The sequence below is a fragment of the Tupaia chinensis genome, unplaced genomic scaffold (genome assembly GCF_000334495.1).
Source record: "Tupaia chinensis unplaced genomic scaffold, TupChi_1.0 Scaffold000081_1, whole genome shotgun sequence".
Classification (NCBI taxonomy): domain Eukaryota; kingdom Metazoa; phylum Chordata; class Mammalia; order Scandentia; family Tupaiidae; genus Tupaia; species Tupaia belangeri.
The window spans coordinates 2,731,932-2,750,660 of record NW_006159542.1 but is presented as its reverse complement, the minus strand read 5'-3'; the positions used below and the strand labels follow the sequence as shown (position 1 = coordinate 2,750,660).

The following is an 18,729-nucleotide window of genomic DNA, read 5'->3' as shown; positions in this document are numbered from 1 at the left end:
CCTCCAAAAAAAAAAAAAAGAATCATTTATTTATTTTTATTATTATTTTCAAAATTTGTAATAGGGCACATGTGCTCACCAGAGAGGGAGAGAGAGGGGAAGTGAGAAAGTATGCTGCCAGGTCTGGGACTTGAACTGTAGTCGGCCATGTGGGAGTCCAATGCCTGAGAAATCGCCCCCGAGAGGAATGGCCACACTGCAATCCCTTCTTCATTTTTCTATCCTGTCAGGATTTTGGTCATACAAATATATGTGCCCAGCATTTTTTTTTTTAAGTTTGCTATAGGGCACATGGACTCATTGGAGAGAGACAGAGAGAGAGGAGGGGAAATGAGAACTCACCCCTTACCCACCGGGGGGACGGCCACACTGCAATCCCTCCTCCATTCTCTTCAGGATTTGGGGTAGGCATGCACGTGCTGCCAGTGTATTTTTCAAGCCACCAGGTCTGAGACTCGAACTATACAGTCAACTATGTGGAATCTAGTTGCTTTAGCCATCCTGCCACTGGTAGACCCCTGCCCAGGGTATTTTTCAAGCTGCTGGGGCAGGGACTCTAACTGCACTGGGTCAGGGACTCCAACTGCCCTGGGCCATGTGGACTCTGGCTTTCCATCACAGCGCTTAACCTCTGAGCTACAGGGCTGGCCTGAGTAATATCATCTTAAGCCAAAAGCTCCTTGTTACCTGAGCTCTGGCCTTTGACTCTGTTTGCTATAGTCCAAAGTTTGATTGAGATTACATGATTGCAAAAGTATTTTGAGATGTAGTCTCTATACTGCAATACTTAATTACTTATCTGCATCTTGAATTTCTTTTTAGGGTACACATAAGGAGAACTAATAAGCATAGCAAACAATAATTTTCTCATGGATGACTTTTAGCCAAATGACTTCAGTGTATTAATAGGCTTGTAGGCTAGTGACAATTTGTGATTAGCACTTTAATCTCAACTGTATGAGGTCTCATAGAAAATGTGTATTATGAAAAAAACTATGCATAGATTTCAAATTTTTGTACATCAAAATACACTCACACTTTACTCCCATTTTCCATAGGCTTTCTGAAATACCCTCATATTTAGGATCCTGATAATTAGCATTGGTTTTTTTACAAAAATCACTTCTAATTCTTTTTTGAGAGAGAGATTTTTGCTATAGGGTGTGTGTGCTTGCTGGAGAAACAGAAAGTGAAAAATCAACCCCAAGGGGGATGGCCACACTGCAATCCCTTCTCTATTCTCCTCTCAGGATTTTTGGATGCGCGCACACACGTGCCGAGCGTGAGTTTCAAGCTGCCAGATCTGGCACTTGAACCACAGTCGCCTTAACCACTACACCATCTGCTGCCTCTCTACAATTCTTCTAAATTTTGATAAGCAAAATTGGACTCTCATCTGGAATACGATGACCATATTTTAGTATGAACATGAACTTGAGACTTTTATAACCTTCACTTGAACGATTTCAGTTGATGTTAACATGTGATGGACCAAGCCCACATACTTACTAAGTCTATTAAGAGTCACACTGGCAAATTTGCAAGTACACTCAATTAATTCACACATGTCATAAAAAGTCTCAAAATTAAAATCCTTGGGCCTTTTCTATAGCCTGGTGGTTAAGGCAGCTAGACCCCACATGGCCAAATGCTTGGTTCAAGTCCTAGACCTGGCACTTTGAGAAACATACCAGGTGCATGTGTGTGTGTCCCCAAAATTCTAAAAGGAGGGAGAAATAGAGGAGAAGAGATTGTGGCATGGCCATGCCCCATGCAGGAGTGCTTTCTCCTCTCCCTGTCTCTCTCATACTTTTTGGGGAGCGCATACATCCTCTAGCAAAATTAATTAATTAGTTAATTAATTAATTAAATCAAAATCCTTCCCTTCAGGACCCACCCGGTTGTGCAGTAATTAAGTGCTACACATAAAAAGCCGGATTTCATATGGCTGACCTCAATTCGAATCCTGGCCCCAGTGGCTTGAAAAATATGCTGGGCACATGCGTGCCCCAAATCCTGACTGGCTGGAGAAATAGAGGAGAATGGATTTGGCATGACCACATTCCACTGTGGGGTGCTTCCTCCCTCTCCTTTTCTCTCTGTCTCTCTCTGGCAAGTACACACACTCTTCAACAACCTTAATAATAATAATAATAATAAATGTTTTAGAATCCTTCCCTTTGAAGTAAAGAAAAAAAATACTTCAATGCACACTTAGTCTAAAAATAAATTTATAATCTCAGGACTGTCAGATGGTGTGGTGGTTAAGGGTGCTAGACTCCCAGATGGCCAACCACTGTTTGAGTCCCAGATCTGGTGGCTTGCTTTCTCACTTTCTCTCTTTCTCTGTCCCTCTCTGGTCAAATTTAAATAAATAAATAAATAGATAGATAAATTTTAAACTTTTTCAGACTTGTATGAATATAACCTCTTGTCTACCTTCACGGTCTATGCCTACTCTGCTCTCCTCCTCCTCCTCCTCTTCTCTCTCTCTCTCTTGCTCTTTCTCTTTTTCTCTTGCTCTCTCTCTCTTCTTTCTTTCTTTAGGTTTTTGCCATAGGGCACGTGCACTCACCAGAGAGAGACAAAGTGAGAAATTGCCCCCCAGGGACAATGGCCTCCTCCCTCTTTTCTTTTTTTAAAGAATTATTTTATGTAACTGTATTTATTATTATTATTATTATATATTAAAAATTTTACCAGAGAGAGACAGGTTTTTGCTATAGGTTGTGTACACTTGCAGAGAGACAGAAAGCAAGAAATCACCCCCCAGGGTGGATGGCCACACTGTAATCCCTTCTCCTCCATTCTCCTCTCAGGATTTTGGGCATGCGCGCACACAAGCCCCGTGTGAGTTTTAAGCCACTGTGTTTGGAACTCAAACCACGATCAACTAGGTGAGAATCTAGCGACGTAACTATCACGCCATTTGCTGGTCCCAACCTCCCTTATTTTTCATTCTCGTCTCAGGATTTTGGGCACACACAGACACATGCCTGACATGAATCTCAAGGTACCAGGTCCAGGATTTGAACTACGGTCAGCTATGTGATAATCAAGTCCCTTAACCACTATACCACCTGCCAGCCTTCTTTTTTCAGAGAGTTAATATCTGTTTCTTCTTTATCTCTTCTGAAGTCCATCTAATTGAAGAATGGGGGATATTTCTATCTGTATTAGCTCTAGTTTTTTTCACTTCCACTCCCCTTTACTCTTCAGTCCACTCATTTTTGTGGAAAAACCCATTTTCTGATTCTCCCACTCCTCTGGTGTTTTATTTGGGACAAGCAGAAACTTCACACAGCTCCAAGCTTACATCCTGGACCCACGAGGTAGCCATAGATATAGAAGCCAGCTGAGTGTTTGGTGACCACTAGAGACAGAAAAATGTTGCACGAATATCTGGGGTCTGTACCTCAACAGGTTCCAATGCACTCATTGGAGACCATGTAAGTCCCCAAATTATCCACCAGAGGGCACCACCCATTTCTGCATAGTCTGTCGCAGATGTCTACAGGCTAAATTCCACAGTTTATAATGGTTGAAAATGTCCCTAGCCTTCCTCATAATTCAGGAGTGAAACACTTTTTTTTTTTTTTTTGAGAGAGAGAGAGAGATTTTTGCTATAGGGCGCGTGCACTAACCAGAAAGACAGAGAGAGACAGAGAGACAGAAAGCAAGAAATAACCCCTCATGGGATATGGCCACATTGCAATCACTTCTCCTTTCTCCTCTCAGGATCTTGGGCACGCACGCACACATGCCCGGCGTGAATTTAAGCCACTGGTCTGGGACTCAAATTGCGGTCGACTACATGGGAGTCCAGTGACATAGCCATTACGCTATCTGCTGGTCCCGTGAAACATTAAAAAAAAAAAAAAATAGCCTAGAGAAAACATAAACCTTGGGACCAGCAGTTGGTGTAATGGCTATGTCGCTGGACTCCCATGTAGTCGACCACGGTTCAAGTTCTGGACCCGGTTGCTTAAACTCCATGGGAGCAGCAGCTTGAAAATCACACCAGGTGCATGTGTGGGTATGCCCAAAATCCCAAGAGGAGAACGGAGGAGGAGGGACTGCAGCATGGCCATCCCCGCTGAGGGGTGATTTCTCACTCTGTCTTTCTCCAGTGAATGCACATGTCCAATGGCAAAAATCTTAAAAAATGGAAAGACTTAATTTGACTAGTAATCAAGGCATATATTATGAATATTAACCACAGGTTATCATGTGATGAAATTGTGAAAGATTCTAACATTCACAATAGCCAGTTTTAGCAAGGCTGATGACACAAGGCAGCTCACACTTCTCAGAGCTACATAATTAGTGACTGGGATAACTTTTTTTTTTTTTTTTTGGAGAGGTTTTCGCTATAGGGCGCGTGCGCTCGCCAGACAGACAGAGACATAGAGACAGAAAGCGAGAAATCACCCCCCAGGGGGGATGGTCACGCTGCAATCCCTTCTCCTCCGTTCTCCTCTCGGGATCTTGGGCACACACGCACACGCGCCCGGCGTGAGATTTAAGCCACCGGGTCCGAGACGCGAACCGCGGTCGACTACGTGGGAGTCCAGCGACATAGCCATTACGCTAACTGCTGGTTCCCAATGACTGGGATAACTTTTTGCAAAACAATTTGATGACTCTGGTACCTACAGTACAACAGCTCAGACAATGTTTCAATTCCCAGGAAGTGTTCAAACCCTTTGACTCAATACTTCTTTATCTTAAGGAAATAATCGAAAATATAGAAGAGAATTGTTTGCACAAAGATGTTTATTCTAGTAAACATTAGGTCATCGGGAAAGTCCATGCAAAAATACGTCATGACTTTCCTGACGATGCAGTATTTGTATTACCCAGGCCATACCAATCTACAATTTCAAATGAGGTCACCATAAGAACTGCCCCATAGGGGCATACAGTAGTATGTTCTGTCACCAGGTTGTCTTGGCTGCTCCACCTCACTGTAGTATAATTCTTGTGGCTGCATTTGCCAGGAGGGCGAGCTATACTACCATGCCTGTGGCGGGTGTCATGGTTGCCACTACCACTACAAGTATTGATGTTACTGTGAATGTGGCCAACGTCGGTACTGAAGGTGTTGGTTTGGGTATCATTTTGTGTCTTGGTTGGATTGGGGTGACAGCCTACATATCAGTGTGATTTATGAATGTGGTGGTTTATTAACATAAGGTTTGCTTACATTTGGGAATTTCAGAAACATCAATGACAAAGACAAAGAATTTTCAGCCAAAGGATGTAAAATTTGTCTAGTTCAAATTTATAAAGCTTGGGGCCAGCAGATGGCATAATGGTTACATTGCTGGTCTCCCATGTAGCCAACCATGGTATGAGTCCCAGACCCAGTGCCTTAAAACTCATAATGAACACAAGTGCATGCGTGCCCAAAATCCTGAGAGGAGGATGGGGAAGAGAGTGCAGCCATGGGCATCCCCCTGGGGGGGTGATACCTTACTTTCTGTCTCTCTGGTGAGCACATGTACCCTATAGCGAAAAAATCTCTCTAAAAAAAAAAAATTTATAAAGCTCTATCTCTTGTAAACAATTGAAGTGCTTTGTAAATGTTTGCTAAGTAAGGTTAGTGCTGGTCTATGGTGTTCTAACCACAGAAGTTATAATTCCATAATTAAAATGATAATTATACTTATTAAAGGAAAACGGATTTGGTTGCTCAAATTTATCATCTTTGTTTGTCATAGGAAATTTAATTTGTTCACTAACATTGTGATCATCACTGACCATGCCTGTCTGGTCTTACATAATTAAGAGCAACAGTATATAAACTGTCCACGATCTCTTTACCAGACAGGAAAACGTCTGCAACTGTGAGTCTAGGTATTTCTACCTGAAGATTTTACAAATAAAATAACATTGCATTGTTGACTTAATCATTTTGAACACAATACAAAAGTCTTGATTTTCTACAAGATAGAAAGAAAAGGACTAAATTATTTTATTAAAATATATAAAAAGAGGAGCCTGTAGGTGGTGTGGAGGCTAAGGTGCTGGATTCCACATGGCCATCTGTGGAGTTCGAATCCACCTGGCTGCCTGAAAATCACACTGGGCATTTGTGTGTATGTGTGTGTCCAAAATCTTGAAAGGAGAATGGAAGAGAATGGATTGTGCCCTGGCTGTCCTTACTGGGAAAAGTGGTTTCTTACTTTCCCTCTCTGGCTTTCTCTCTTCCCGGTGAGCATACGTACCATAGAGCAAAAAGTCTGAAAATATATATATGTGAAAAGAAAATTAAAGAACATACTCTGTAGAGCTGACAAGATTAGCTTTAACTTTTCAAGACATTTTATACTGCAAAAGAGGACATGTTGGTAATAATTCCATATCTAACTTTCCCATTTGTTCTTTTTGCACAGAAGGTATTGCTTTCTATTTTTTCTCTTTTTGCTCTTCAAATGGGAAAGCCATCTGGTTCACATTCAAACCTATAAATGCCTCTTTCTCTCTTTCTGAAACTCTGCAAAAAAGCTAAAGTTGAAAAACATCAGACAAGGATCACAAGAGTCATGAGGAGTCAGAGAATCACATTGTGCAGTTTATCACTGTGTGTGTAGTCTGAGACCAGCCAGGCCGATCAAGGCAGAATAGGTAATACAATCATGCGGCACGTAAGAAGTGTGTTGCAGCCGGTGGCAGGGTGGTTAAGGCTCTAGACTTCCATATGGCTGATCCGGTGGCTTGAAAATCACACCGAGTACATGTGTGCATGCCCAGAATTTCAAAAGGAGAACGGAGGAGAAGGGATTGTGACATGACCATCTCCCTTGGAGGGTGATTTCTCGCTCTTCCTCTGTCTGTCTCTGTCCACTGAGTGCATGTGCCCTATGGTAAAAACCTTAAAAAAAAGAAGCAGCATATCATTAGACAATTTTGTCATTGTGTAAATATCATAGTGTACTTACACAAACCTTGAAGGTATAGCTGACTATGCACCCAGACCATACGGTAGAGCCTACTGCTCCACACCAGTATATATGTGGTTGGTCACTGATCAGAGATGTCATCATGCAGCAGATAACTATACTTCGTGCCATCAGTTCATTGCTGGGAGGGTGGGAAACCTAGTTCATGCTTCCTCGATAGTACCCTGCCAAAATCTTGGCCTGAATTTGGGATAATTTAATCATAAGTGTCAGAGCTTCTGGCTTCTAACCCATACAGTCCCTACCTTGAAACTCTACATAATCTGATTTTCATTTTCCTTGACTTTTTGGTCCAGAATATAGCCTGGCACATTTAACCTTTCGTTCATATTCTTCCACCCCTGAAATGACTCTGCAGAAATCCCAGCGTGAGTACCTGGTTGTTTGCAGCCCGGGTTGCCCTGCTTTGTCCAATGGGTCCTAGATCTTCAACTTCTTTCTTTCTTTAAAAACAACTCTTTATATATACACACACATATATATTTTTAAATTATTTTATTTAACTTTATTTAGTTACTTACTTATTTTTTAATTCGACCAGAGAGGAACAGAGAGAGGGAGAGAGGAAAAGAGAGTGAGAAAGCAAGCCATCAGGAGGATGGCCACGCCACAATCCTTTCTCCTCCATTCTCCTCTTAGGGTCTTGGGCACACACGCACATGCAGGCGGCATGAGTTTAAGCCACTGGGTCAAGGACTCAAACCACAGCCGACTACATAGGAGTCCAGAGACATAGCCAACTGCTGGTCCCTTAGACACAGTTTATGGGATCCAAGGGGCCAGCCATGCAACCTCTTTCTTTAAAGAATTATTTATTTAACTTTATTTATTTATTTTTATTTGACCAGAGAGGGACAGAGTGAGAGAGAAAGAGAGAAAGTGAGAAAGCAAGCCTCCAGGTCCAGGACTTGAGCCATGGTCAGCCATGTGGGAGTCCAGTGCCCTTATCCACCATGCCACCTGCCAGCCCCCCAGCCCTGCAATCTTAACTGCAGTGGGGGTAACAAGCACAATAACATATGGCCCAATCAGGTAGCTGTAGTGATTTTCTTTTTCAATTTTTAACCCACACCAGGTCCCTGGCCTCATGTTTGTATACCCAGTTTCAAGGGGGCAGGGGTTCTTCCTAAGGCTACATGGGCTATTTCCTCCAAGTTTTCCCCAAGACCACCAGGTTCTGTGTCAGGATTGCCTTGCCCAGCTGATGGACATCAGCCATTTGGGCCCGGGTGACTAAAGGGAGTGGCCGGCCAAATAGAATCTCATAAGGAGAATAAACCCTGTTTCTGTGGAGTGCATTGTACTTGGAGCAGGGCCAGTGGTAGGACATCCACCCAGGGATGCCCAGTGTCCTGACAAAGCTTCGTTAGGGTGAACTTGAGGGTATGATTCATTTGCTCCACTCTCCCAGAACTCTGAAGTCAGTAAGCAGTGTGAAATTTCCATTTTATACCTAAGGTCTTTGTTACTCCCTATGTGACTTCTGCCACAAAAGCAGGGCCGTTATCTGACCCGACCATAAGGGGGAGCCCAAATCAAGGTCTAACTTCCTGCAGAAGGGCTGGAGTAACTTCTCTGGCCTTTTCAGTTCACCTAGGGAAGACTTCCACCCAACCTGAGGAAGTGCAGACAAGACCAGTAAGTACTTAAAGCCCTGACACGGAGAAGTCTGCTGTTTGCAACTCCAGAGGAGTTGTCCCAGTGGCTTGTATTCCAGCTGGCCAAGCTGGCCTCTGGGCAGGGTTATATCTAACGCAGGTCTCACATCAAGTGCTCACAGCTGCACACAGTGATGGTAGGCGACTCAAGAAGTAGTATTGGCCCAGTAAGCTCTCCAGGTTAGTCTTTCCCCAGTGAGTCAGCACGTGGTACTGAATTACCAACAGATATCCTAAGGACTGGAGTATGCAGAGTCTTTTATCTGGTGGTCTCCATCATCCATCTCCCTCCAGAGTGGCTCCCTCTGATTTTGCCCAACAATGTTCGGTGTGGGCATGGGGCGGGGCGGGGGAGGCACTTCTGGGAGACTTGTGAGTTGTAACACTCTGATTACAGCAGTTGGGGTTCGGTTGGTGGCAGCCTTGTCTGCCTGGTCTGCTAACCAGTTTCCCAGAGTGACAGGATTCTCCCCTCTCTGCGGTCCTCTGCAATATATGACTGCCATTTCCTTTAGCTCCCAGACTGCTTCTAATAATCGGCAGATTTCTTTTTTTTATTTTTAACTGTCTTTCCTTCGGCCGAGAGGAGTCCTCTCTCTATATATAATGCCCCATGGATGTGTATGGTGGCAAAGGTGTATCATGAGTCTCTGTATATGTTTACTCTCTTGCCAACTTCCAGTTTTAGGGCAGTTGAATCCCAATGTTTCCAATACGCTGAAAGTCACTGGGGCCATTTCCCATCCCTGTCAAAGTTGCTCAGTAACAGGGGCCAGCAGGTGGCGCTGGACTCCCACGTGGTCTACCACAGTTCCAGTCCCAGATCTGGCAGCTGGAAAACCACATACGTATTTGTGTCCAGAATCCCAGGAGGATGGAGGAGAAAGGATTATGGTGTGGCCATCACCCTTGAGGGGTGATTTCTCACTTCCCCTCTCTCTGTCTCTCTCTAGTGAATACATACACCCTATAGCAAAAACCTAAAAGACAAAAAAAGAAAGAAAAAAATAGAAGCTGCTCAGTAACAAGGCTACCCAGTATGTCACAGAGTTCAGCAAAATCTCTTGTTTAAGCTTTTATTTTTTTCTTTGCTAGAGGTCAACCATGCTGGAACATGGGGATGAGTCCAAGAGACATATAAAATGAGATATAAGTAGCTAGCACTATACACTTTCTTTTTCCTTTTGACTACAAACTGTTCTTTGTGAGCTTTGAGCCTCTTATTTATAAAACATTATTTTTCTACAGATTTCTTTGTCTCACATCTATCAATAGATAATTCTAAATTACTTTCAATGGAAATATTGAGACACCACTGAGAGTCACTGAAACATTCCCCCTAAACCGTCCCCAATTCTCTAGATAGAAACCCAAGTTTTCTTGGATAGAAATCCAAGAAATTTAAGTAATTCATTAAGTAATTCAAACCGACAAGTTCTACTTATTCTTGCCCCTCTCACATAACTAACAAAACCTAGTAGATAAGACTGCATTAAGAAATAGCTCCCAGGGGACCAGCAGTTAGTGTAATGGCTATGTCACTGTACTCCCACGTAGTCGACCGCGGTTCGGGTCCTGGACCCAGTGGCTTAAAACTCCCGCTGGGCGCATGTGCGTGCGTGCCCAAGATCCCGAGAGGAGAATGGAGAAGGGATTGCGGCGTGACCATCCCCCCTGGGGGGTGATTTCTCGCTTTCTGTCTCTCTGTCTCTCTCTGTCTATCTGGCGAGCGCACACGCCCTATAGCAAAAAAAAAAAAAACCTCTCCAAAAAAGAAAAAAAAGAGGAAAAAAAAAAAAAAAAGAAATAACTCCCACTTCACAGTTCAGCATGACTAAGAGCTGGTATCCAAACAATGCCCTGACCTGGCAAAGTAAACCAAAATATAATCCAAAGGCAACTGCAGATGGCTCTTGTGGTCTTTAGAGAGCTGATTAAACCTGGATGCAATGGTAGCTTCATGTCCTGGGGCAGTCCAAAGTCCTTCCACAACATCCATGAGCTTCCTGAGCTTCTCTCCTCCTGCTTTGTTCTATTTTTTGTTTCATTCTAGTAATTTTTATTGGCATGCTCTGTTTTGTCCCAAGATAACTGTGATAAGGTATTTATCCCTTTTACCAGTTCCCACAAAAAATAAAATTGATTTATTCCAACATTTAGAAATATTTTATGACTTTGCCAGTGCTAAGGAGTCCATGAGGAAGGATTCTTTACGAGATCCAGAGCCATTCTCTGTACTCTTCCTTTTTCCTTCCAAAATGCAGACGCCCAAATTCTTAGGTGGAGCAGTTCATTTCCTTCAATGAGGTTTTAGTATCTGCTGACACCTGCTTTCTGAAGAGGCTCAACACCTCAACTCCGTAAGTAGCCTTTGCAAACTTTTTACTAGACTCTTTTCTCAGAGAAATTACGGTTCTTTTTAGAGGGGCGAAAAAGTTCATCTTGTTATATAAGTAATGAGAATTCTCAAATAGGGCCCCTGGCTACATGAAGAATCAAAACCAATTTCTCTGAAGCCCTTGCTAAGAAAAATCATGATTTCATGAAATTTCAGCAGGTCTGCTTCCAAACTGGTAGAGCTGGTTAATGAGGAAAGAGTCTTACACTCAGTGAATCTGAATTAGGTGCTCGGTGTGTATCAGACTGGAGGCTGGCACTGGAATACAGCGGTGAACAAGATAGACGCTTTTGTTTACATGGATCATGGGAACATAGGTACAATCAAGTAACCAAATAAATAATCACACCTTTGCTGTGCAAAGGTGCAGCGATAAAGCAAAACAGGAAAGACTGGGGAGGATTCTGATGATTGACACTTAGGCTGAAACCTAAATGGGTGAGAATGAGCCAGTCAGGCAAAAAGAGAATATTCTAGACAAACAGTATGTTTAAAGGCAATGAGGTTGTAAAAGCCTATTTGGGAACCAGCAAGCAGCATGTGGTTAAGGTGCAGGACTCCCACATGGGCAACTATGATTTGAGTCCTGGAGGCGCTCTCTCTCTCTCTCTCTCTCTCTCTCTCTCTCTCGTGAGTGCATATGCCTTGTAGCAAATTAAATAATAATAATAGTAAATTAAATAAATAATAATTTTTAAGCCCATTTGTTGGAAGACATGAATGGAATGAAAGCTACCTTGGCAAGATGAAGTGGTTGGGTGGAGGTGGAGGAATGGCACACAGATTTAGAATCGGCTGAAGAAAAACATGTAGGAACACATTCAGAGAAAAGCCCTGAAGATGTGGGGACATGCTCTGAGCAAACATCACCTGCTCCTTTGAACTATAGCAAAAGTTTTCAGCTTGTCTTTTCCTTACTACAGCAGACCAAAGGGTAAAATTTTCCAGGGGCCCTCCACAGATACATCTGATGGAATTCAGGAAACATCCTGACCCCAATTAGGAAAGTCCAACCCCTACTCTGCCTCTGTAAGTCTCTAGCCTTATCAACACCCCTTTGATGTTTGTAAGAAAGTATCCTCCGGGAACCAGCAGTTAGCGTAATGGCTATGTCGCTGGACTCGCACGTAGTCGACCGCGGTTTGCGTCCCGGACCTGGTGGCTTAAAACTCACGCCGGGCCCGTGTGCGCGCGTGCCCAAGATCTCGAGAGAGAATGGAGGAGAGGGGATTGCAGCGTGACCATCCCCCCTGGGGGGTGATTTCTTGCTTTCTGTCTCTATGTCTCTCTCTGTCTGTCTGGCGAGCGCATGTGCCCTATAGTGAAAACCTCTCAAAAAAATAAAAGAAAGTATCCTCCCCACACCTGCAACTAGGTGTCTCTTCACTAGATAAAAAGTTTATGGGGATTTCTCTTCGATATAGATGTAACCCAGAAGTATGCCTGTCCCAATATCGCTAAATCCTTATAGATTTGTTACCTACTTCCTATTGTCTGTAAAGCATCAACTTATCCGTGGAATGTCACAAACTACACGTATATAGCTTGCTTTGCCCTATACATAAAGGCGCTCAGTTTGCCTGGGCAGTGCAGGTTGCTTGGCTGCTTAGGCTCAGATTCCCTGTATTCACTGCTCCTCTGTCTCTTTGTTTCTTTCTTTCTGCTTCCTCTTAAATCAAGCTAAGTCCAGAGCAAACGCCAACAAAAACACATCAGAATGTATTTAATGATTTGGTTTGCACTTAAAAGTTTGTCTAGCTGCTAGATAGTGAAAGATTGTAGAGTGTAGGAGACCAGTTTATTTTGGGAGCTACTGGTGTCTTGAACACGATAGAAGCAGGGGTGATAAAGACAAAAGGGCATGAAGAGGGAATATTTTGGAGGATATTCAGTGGTACTTGCCGACAGATTGGGTTCAGGATGGAGTGTTTAGAGAGAAAATTATAGAGGTCTTCCAGGTCTTTGGATGTAGGGATAAAAGTCCCAAATACTGAGAATGGGAAAGACTAGGAGAAAATAGATTTGAGTGGTATATAGCTCAGGCTTCGTTCAGTTGCATATACATAGGGGGTTAAACAAATAAAGTGGTCATTTTTCTTATGTAACAATCCAGAAATAATGTTGGGATCTCTGTTTTCCAGAGATCTTGGATCAAAAGACCAGTTTGGAAACTTGAGCTTTTTTTGAACAATTATTATTATTTTTTTATTTAACTTTCTTTCTTCCTTTCTTTCTTTCTCTCTTTCATTTGGCCAGAGAGGGACAGAGTTCTGGGGACGGGGGCAGGGGTGGGGGCCATGAGAAAGCAAGCTGCTGGTTTTGGACTTGAACCGCAGTCGACCATGTGGGAGTCCAGCACCCTCAATCACCACGCTACCTGCCCACCCCATTCCAGGGTCATTCTAACTTAACCCTTTTTCATGCTTAGCCTGTGGACCTCATGATCACAAAGTGGCTGCGCTTCATCTGTGCATGTTCTATGTAGAAAAAAATGGGGCGGGGAGGATCAGTTCTCCTGACTTCTTGAAAAAAATGTCATAGTGTGTATGAGTTCACCAGAGAGAGACAGAGCAACAGACGGAAGGAGAGAGAGAAATCACCACCCTCAGTAGTGTGTGGCCACGCCACAATCTCTTCATTTCTCCATCCTGTTGGGGTTTTGGGTATGCCTGCATGCACATGTGACAGACATGCTTTTCAAGCCACCAGGACAGGATTTAAGCCACGGTTGGCTATGTGAGAGCTATCTGCCTTAACATTATGCCACAGGGCGGACCCTTAGATTTCTTTTCTTTTCTTTTCTTTTTTATTGGGTTATCTGAAAAGTTATGATGTATTTTTTCTGTGTAATAATGCGTATTGACTTTTCGGGCAACCTGATAGTCGGACATGTACACCCGAGAGAGACAGAGAGGGAGAGAAGTGAAAAAGCACTCCCCCAGGGGGTATGACCATGTAGCAGTCCCTTCTCCATTCTTCTCTTGGGATTTTGACTGCACGTGCAGAGAGAGAGAAAGAAATCACCATTATCCCCAGCACCACCACCACCACCACCAAAGGGGATGGCCACATCACAATCCCTTCTCCTTTCTCCTCTCAGGATTTTGGATGTGATGCTACCAGGTCTGGGTAGACTCAAACTGTGGTCAGCCAAATGGGAATCCAGTGCCTTAACCACCATACCACCTGTTGGCTCCTTAAAAAGCTTTTCTAAAGGCTCTATCTAGTAACTCCTATTTATATCTTTTGAAAGAATTGCCATGTGATCATGTCTAACATTACGGGAGTTTAGCTAACATAATTTTTTAGCTAGACTTGCTACTATTCAAAACAACATGGGGATTCTTGCCAGCAGGGAACCAAGGAAAATATAGCTAGAAGCATCTGCCTCAGGTAGAAATCAAGAGGCCAGTTTGGAACACATTGAATTTGTGATGCCAACGGAAACATCCAGGAGACCCCAGAGCACATGAACATATGGAACTTGGAAGACAACTGAAGCAGGGGCCTCCATTCCACAGATCTCTAGTCTTATGGCTTTTATTCTCTTGACGAAGCATAAGGTAAGGTCTCATTTTTACCAACAGTGGAAAGCATTCTAGTTGATATGGAAGAAGTCAATTATGTTGGAGAAAAGAAATAATATGAGTAGCTTAAGAAAGTTAGAAGAGGGGCTGGAAAGTGGCATGGTGGTTAAAGGTGCTGAACACCCTCATGGCCAACTGTGGTTTGAGTCCCAGACCTGGCCGCTTGCTTTCTCTCTCTCACTCTGTTCCAATTAAATAAATAAGTAAAGTGTTTTTTTGTTTGTTTGTTTTTTGTTTGTTTGTTTTTAAAAAAAGACGGAAGAAATGCAACCCATTTATGTAAACGTTTGGCAGAAGGAGGTGCTTCCTCTATTATGACAGAAAGAAGAGAGAAAATGGATATAGATGCCTAGACGTTCGTAGGTTTTTTTTTTTTTAGAGAATTGCTTATTTATCTTTATTTGTTATTATTATTTTTAAATTTGACCAGAGAGCTACAGAGAAAGTGAGAAAGAAAGCAGCAGTCAGCCACGTGGGGGTCCAGCACCTTAGCTACCATGCCACCTGCTGACCCAGAAGTTTGTCGTTTTGACCCTTTGGTTGGTCCCCAAAGCAGAGGCTGAGGGTTCTGTCTGGATGCTTCTGGGCACGCTTGTTCTGGCTAGGGCTGAAATACAATGCTGGTGTTTGTAAAGTCCCGGCTGTGCTTGCTAGGCCTTGGGAAAAGTTCACCAGTAAAGGAACCAGGAATGAAGTGTTGACCAAAGGATGAGATCTCTGGTTTTAGGACTTTTATTCTCTTGATGAAGCATAAGGTAAGATCTCATCTGCGGAGGGGTGAGTTGTAAACACAGAAGCAAAAGTATAAAATGGTTATCAGGCTATGTGAATCGGTAAAAGCACTGGAGGTTTTCTGAGATTGCTGGGCAGTGTTGAGTGTACCTGTATTTGTTTGCGATTATTAGAGTAAAACCAGTCAGTCTAGTTGTGTGGTTTTTCTCCAGCAACGTTCAGCTGCTCGTGGGAAGATGTGGAGAAGAAAGCAGTTGGTTTTATTCACAGTTAGGGCTATGCCAAGAGAGACTGACGGAGGAAGAGAAAAGCAAGGAAGCTGAAGACACTTGCTAGGAAGTGATTATGACAAAGCATCTTGACATCTTTATTTTTTTCCCCAGCATGAAAACACTGTATGTTAGTCTAGTCAGAGATATTATCATAAATATTACTGTCAACAATTTTCCATTTTTGTGTCTGTTAAATGTTTCACTTTTTTCTCCTTAATTCTCTTCCTTTCACCCTTGCCCCCGCCCATTTCCCACCCTCCTCCCACAACCATGTCTAGTATCCACAGTTGTTCTCCACACTTTTCCACCAGAGCATCTTGACATTATTTATTTATGGCTATAGGGCATGTGCACTCACCGGAGAGGCAGAGAGAGACAGAAAGACAGAAAGTGAGAAATCACCCCCTAGAAGGGATGGCCACACTGCAATCCCATCTCCTCCATTCTCATCTCAGGATTTTGGGCACACATGCACACGCACTCAGCTTGTTTTAAGCTGCCGGATCCGGGACTCAAACCATGGTCAATTACATGGGAGTCCAATGATTTAACCATTACACCATCTGCTAGTCCACATCTTGACATCTTACTTGAACTAAATTGGACTGAAATTCATAATCACTCTGATAATAATAATAAAAGGCCAGAAAAGCAGAACTGGAGGGAAATAGCACAGGCATAAAAACTCCATATATTGTTAAAATTTTGAGCTTTAAGCTCTGTCAGCTTGGCCCAACACTTCATTCCCGGTTCCTTTCCTAGCAAGCTTTGCACAAAGCCTAGTGAGTACAGTAAGGGAATTAGCAAATATTAGCACAGTATTTCAGCCCCAGCCAGAATGAGCATACCCAAAAGTGTCCAGGCAGAACCCTCAGCCTCTGCTTTGGAGACCAACCAAGAGATATATTTTTATTTCCAGCCTTCTAGAAAGTTAAAAAAATATATAAGCCACTCTCTTGTTGACTCACATTTTTCTGGCCCAAAGTTTCTAGCTGGGCATGTGAAGCAGAAGCACCTCCATCTTTGAACGTTACATTATACTTGCTTCTTCCTTTGCCCAGAGTAAATAGGTGATTTAATAGTCTTACTGTCTTTGTTAACTAGCCTAAAACTTTTTTGTTTAGATGTTCCTTAGCAATGTAACTACCAATCACCGGACCCCTGCCCAGTGCCATGGGGACCACTAAACAAAGGTCTGGAGAGTGCCCTTAGAAATTATTAACCTGCTTGATTCAGCTTCTGTAATTGCTTTCACATAGGAACCCAATTCCCTTTCTTCTCCCCCTCCTCATGTTCCATTGTAATCACCATGTCAACCCAAAAAATGACTGTGATTTTTGCTTTTATAAGCTCCCCTCTCCTGTCACTTGGGGTTGCAGTGTCTTTGAGAGACATGAGTCCTTCTGTAAGCCACCAGCAATAAACTCCAATAATTTGCCAATGTCTGGATGTCCTCTTATTACTCGCTAATTTGACTACAACATTTGAAGGCCCCAGCGAGATTAGTTCCTACCAGTACTTAGGTGAAGCATCCAAGGAGAATGGCCTTGCCCAGGTCAGCTGCAAAATACCTGAAGGAACTCTAGGGGAGGCACCACCTGGGACTTTCCAGGGCCCCCGAACCACTTTTCAGGATTATTGACAGCCAGGTAGGAAACTCCAACTGCTCCTTCAAAATTGTGGAGTGCTAGTAAAAGACCTCTGGAGGAATCTTTCTTTCTGTGTTTCTGTCTCTCTTCTATTCTTCTGCGAGACTGGTCAATTGGTGAGTATGGAGTTGATGTGGAAGGCACCCCCTGGTTAGAGTCCAGGGCTGACTGGACACAGTTAAAGAACCCCTACTCAGATCCCACCAAGATGTTGCTGGAATCAGGAGTTAGGTAGACAACACCTACCAGCGTATTTTGTTAGCTCAGGGGTTTAAGGACCTCCCAACAAATGAGTTCTCTTTTATGGGTCCTTTCTGCTATCATGGCATTAAAAATATTTCCTCCAAACCCTCCTAGAAGATATCACTTGGTTCTATCCTGTGTCCTCCTCCTTTCAGGACATCTGTCAGTGGATAACTGATCTTGTCTATCAGAGAGCTTTCCAAGATCTTCATCCTACTAAATTTGATCTCTTTGTCTTTCTTCTCTTCTTCATTTTATACTTGGTGGGAGGGAATGCTTTTAGCTTCTTGTGTGAATAGCGAATGAGTGACTGCATGATTGTGTTCATGGCTCCACGGCCTTGGCTATAGAGTCTGAGTGGGTCCTCACCTGCGGGTCCATAGTGACCTCATACTGTTAAGGGTGGTACTGGGACCTGGGCAACAATCTTGTTCCCTGTGGTCCCAATCCAAGCGGAGGGTTTGTATCCATTACCAGAGCTAACAGGCACCTAATTCCAGTGAGGGACATGGCCTGGTGGATACCTGAATGGTCACCTCCTTGGAGGGGGCACCCTTCCCTTGTTTGTCTAATGTCACCGTCTTGGGAGGAAGGTGGGGAAGGGCTACTCCTCTTTCTTGACAGGCAGGCCCCTCTGTCCTTGGAAGCTGGGTCCTCTGTTTCCTAGGAAGCTACCTGGAAGACACTCCGATGTATGGCAATATCACTCGTGGCTGGGACCTGTATCTGACTAACCCCCCAAAAAATACCCTCCAACAGAAAGGAGGATAATAATCGCAGGAACTGGAAGTTTAAGACAGCTGAGCCTCCGTTACGTCAGCAGCTGCAGTGAGTGCATTGGCAGGTGTTCGGGACCGACTCCCAGGAAAGAGGAAACCAGAAAGTGGGACAGAGAGCGATACTTCCCCAGACTGCCACAGTCAGGAAACCGAACCCAGCCAGGAGGACGCTGAGGATCTGGATGGATCTGTGCAGGGAGTGAAACCTCAGAGGCTGCTGCTTCTCCTTCCTCGGGGAGTCATCACAGCAGCCATAAAAGGCAAAGGAATAAAAACCGGCACAGGATTGATCTGAAGTTACACAAAAAGCCAGGAGCTGACCATTAGAAGATACCTTAGGGCAGAAGCTTCCACGCTGTGGAGCCCTGCTTCCCTCTGCGACCTCACAGAGACACACCCCTCACCTGAGTGTGTGGCCTCCACCCCTGCTCTCCCAGACCCGGTGC

General features: G+C 43.6%; 1 protein-coding gene across 1 annotated transcript in view; it reads right to left on the bottom strand.

Annotated features, from left to right (window-relative positions):
• Nucleotides 1–18,729, bottom strand: part of DNAJC25 (DnaJ heat shock protein family (Hsp40) member C25) — a 51,042-nt gene that overhangs the window by 29,287 nt on the left and 3,026 nt on the right. Inside the window, exons 3-10 of the mRNA XM_006142803.3 lie at nt 18,407–18,574; nt 17,184–17,281; nt 11,758–11,816; nt 11,371–11,451; nt 11,228–11,279; nt 8,478–8,580; nt 4,860–5,150; nt 3,317–3,373 (exon numbers count right to left, since the gene is read on the bottom strand). Coding sequence (XP_006142865.1) covers nt 3,317–3,373; nt 4,860–5,150; nt 8,478–8,580; nt 11,228–11,279; nt 11,371–11,451; nt 11,758–11,816; nt 17,184–17,281; nt 18,407–18,574 — 909 coding nt within the window. The remainder of the gene's footprint in view (nt 1–3,316; nt 3,374–4,859; nt 5,151–8,477; nt 8,581–11,227; nt 11,280–11,370; nt 11,452–11,757; nt 11,817–17,183; nt 17,282–18,406; nt 18,575–18,729) is intronic.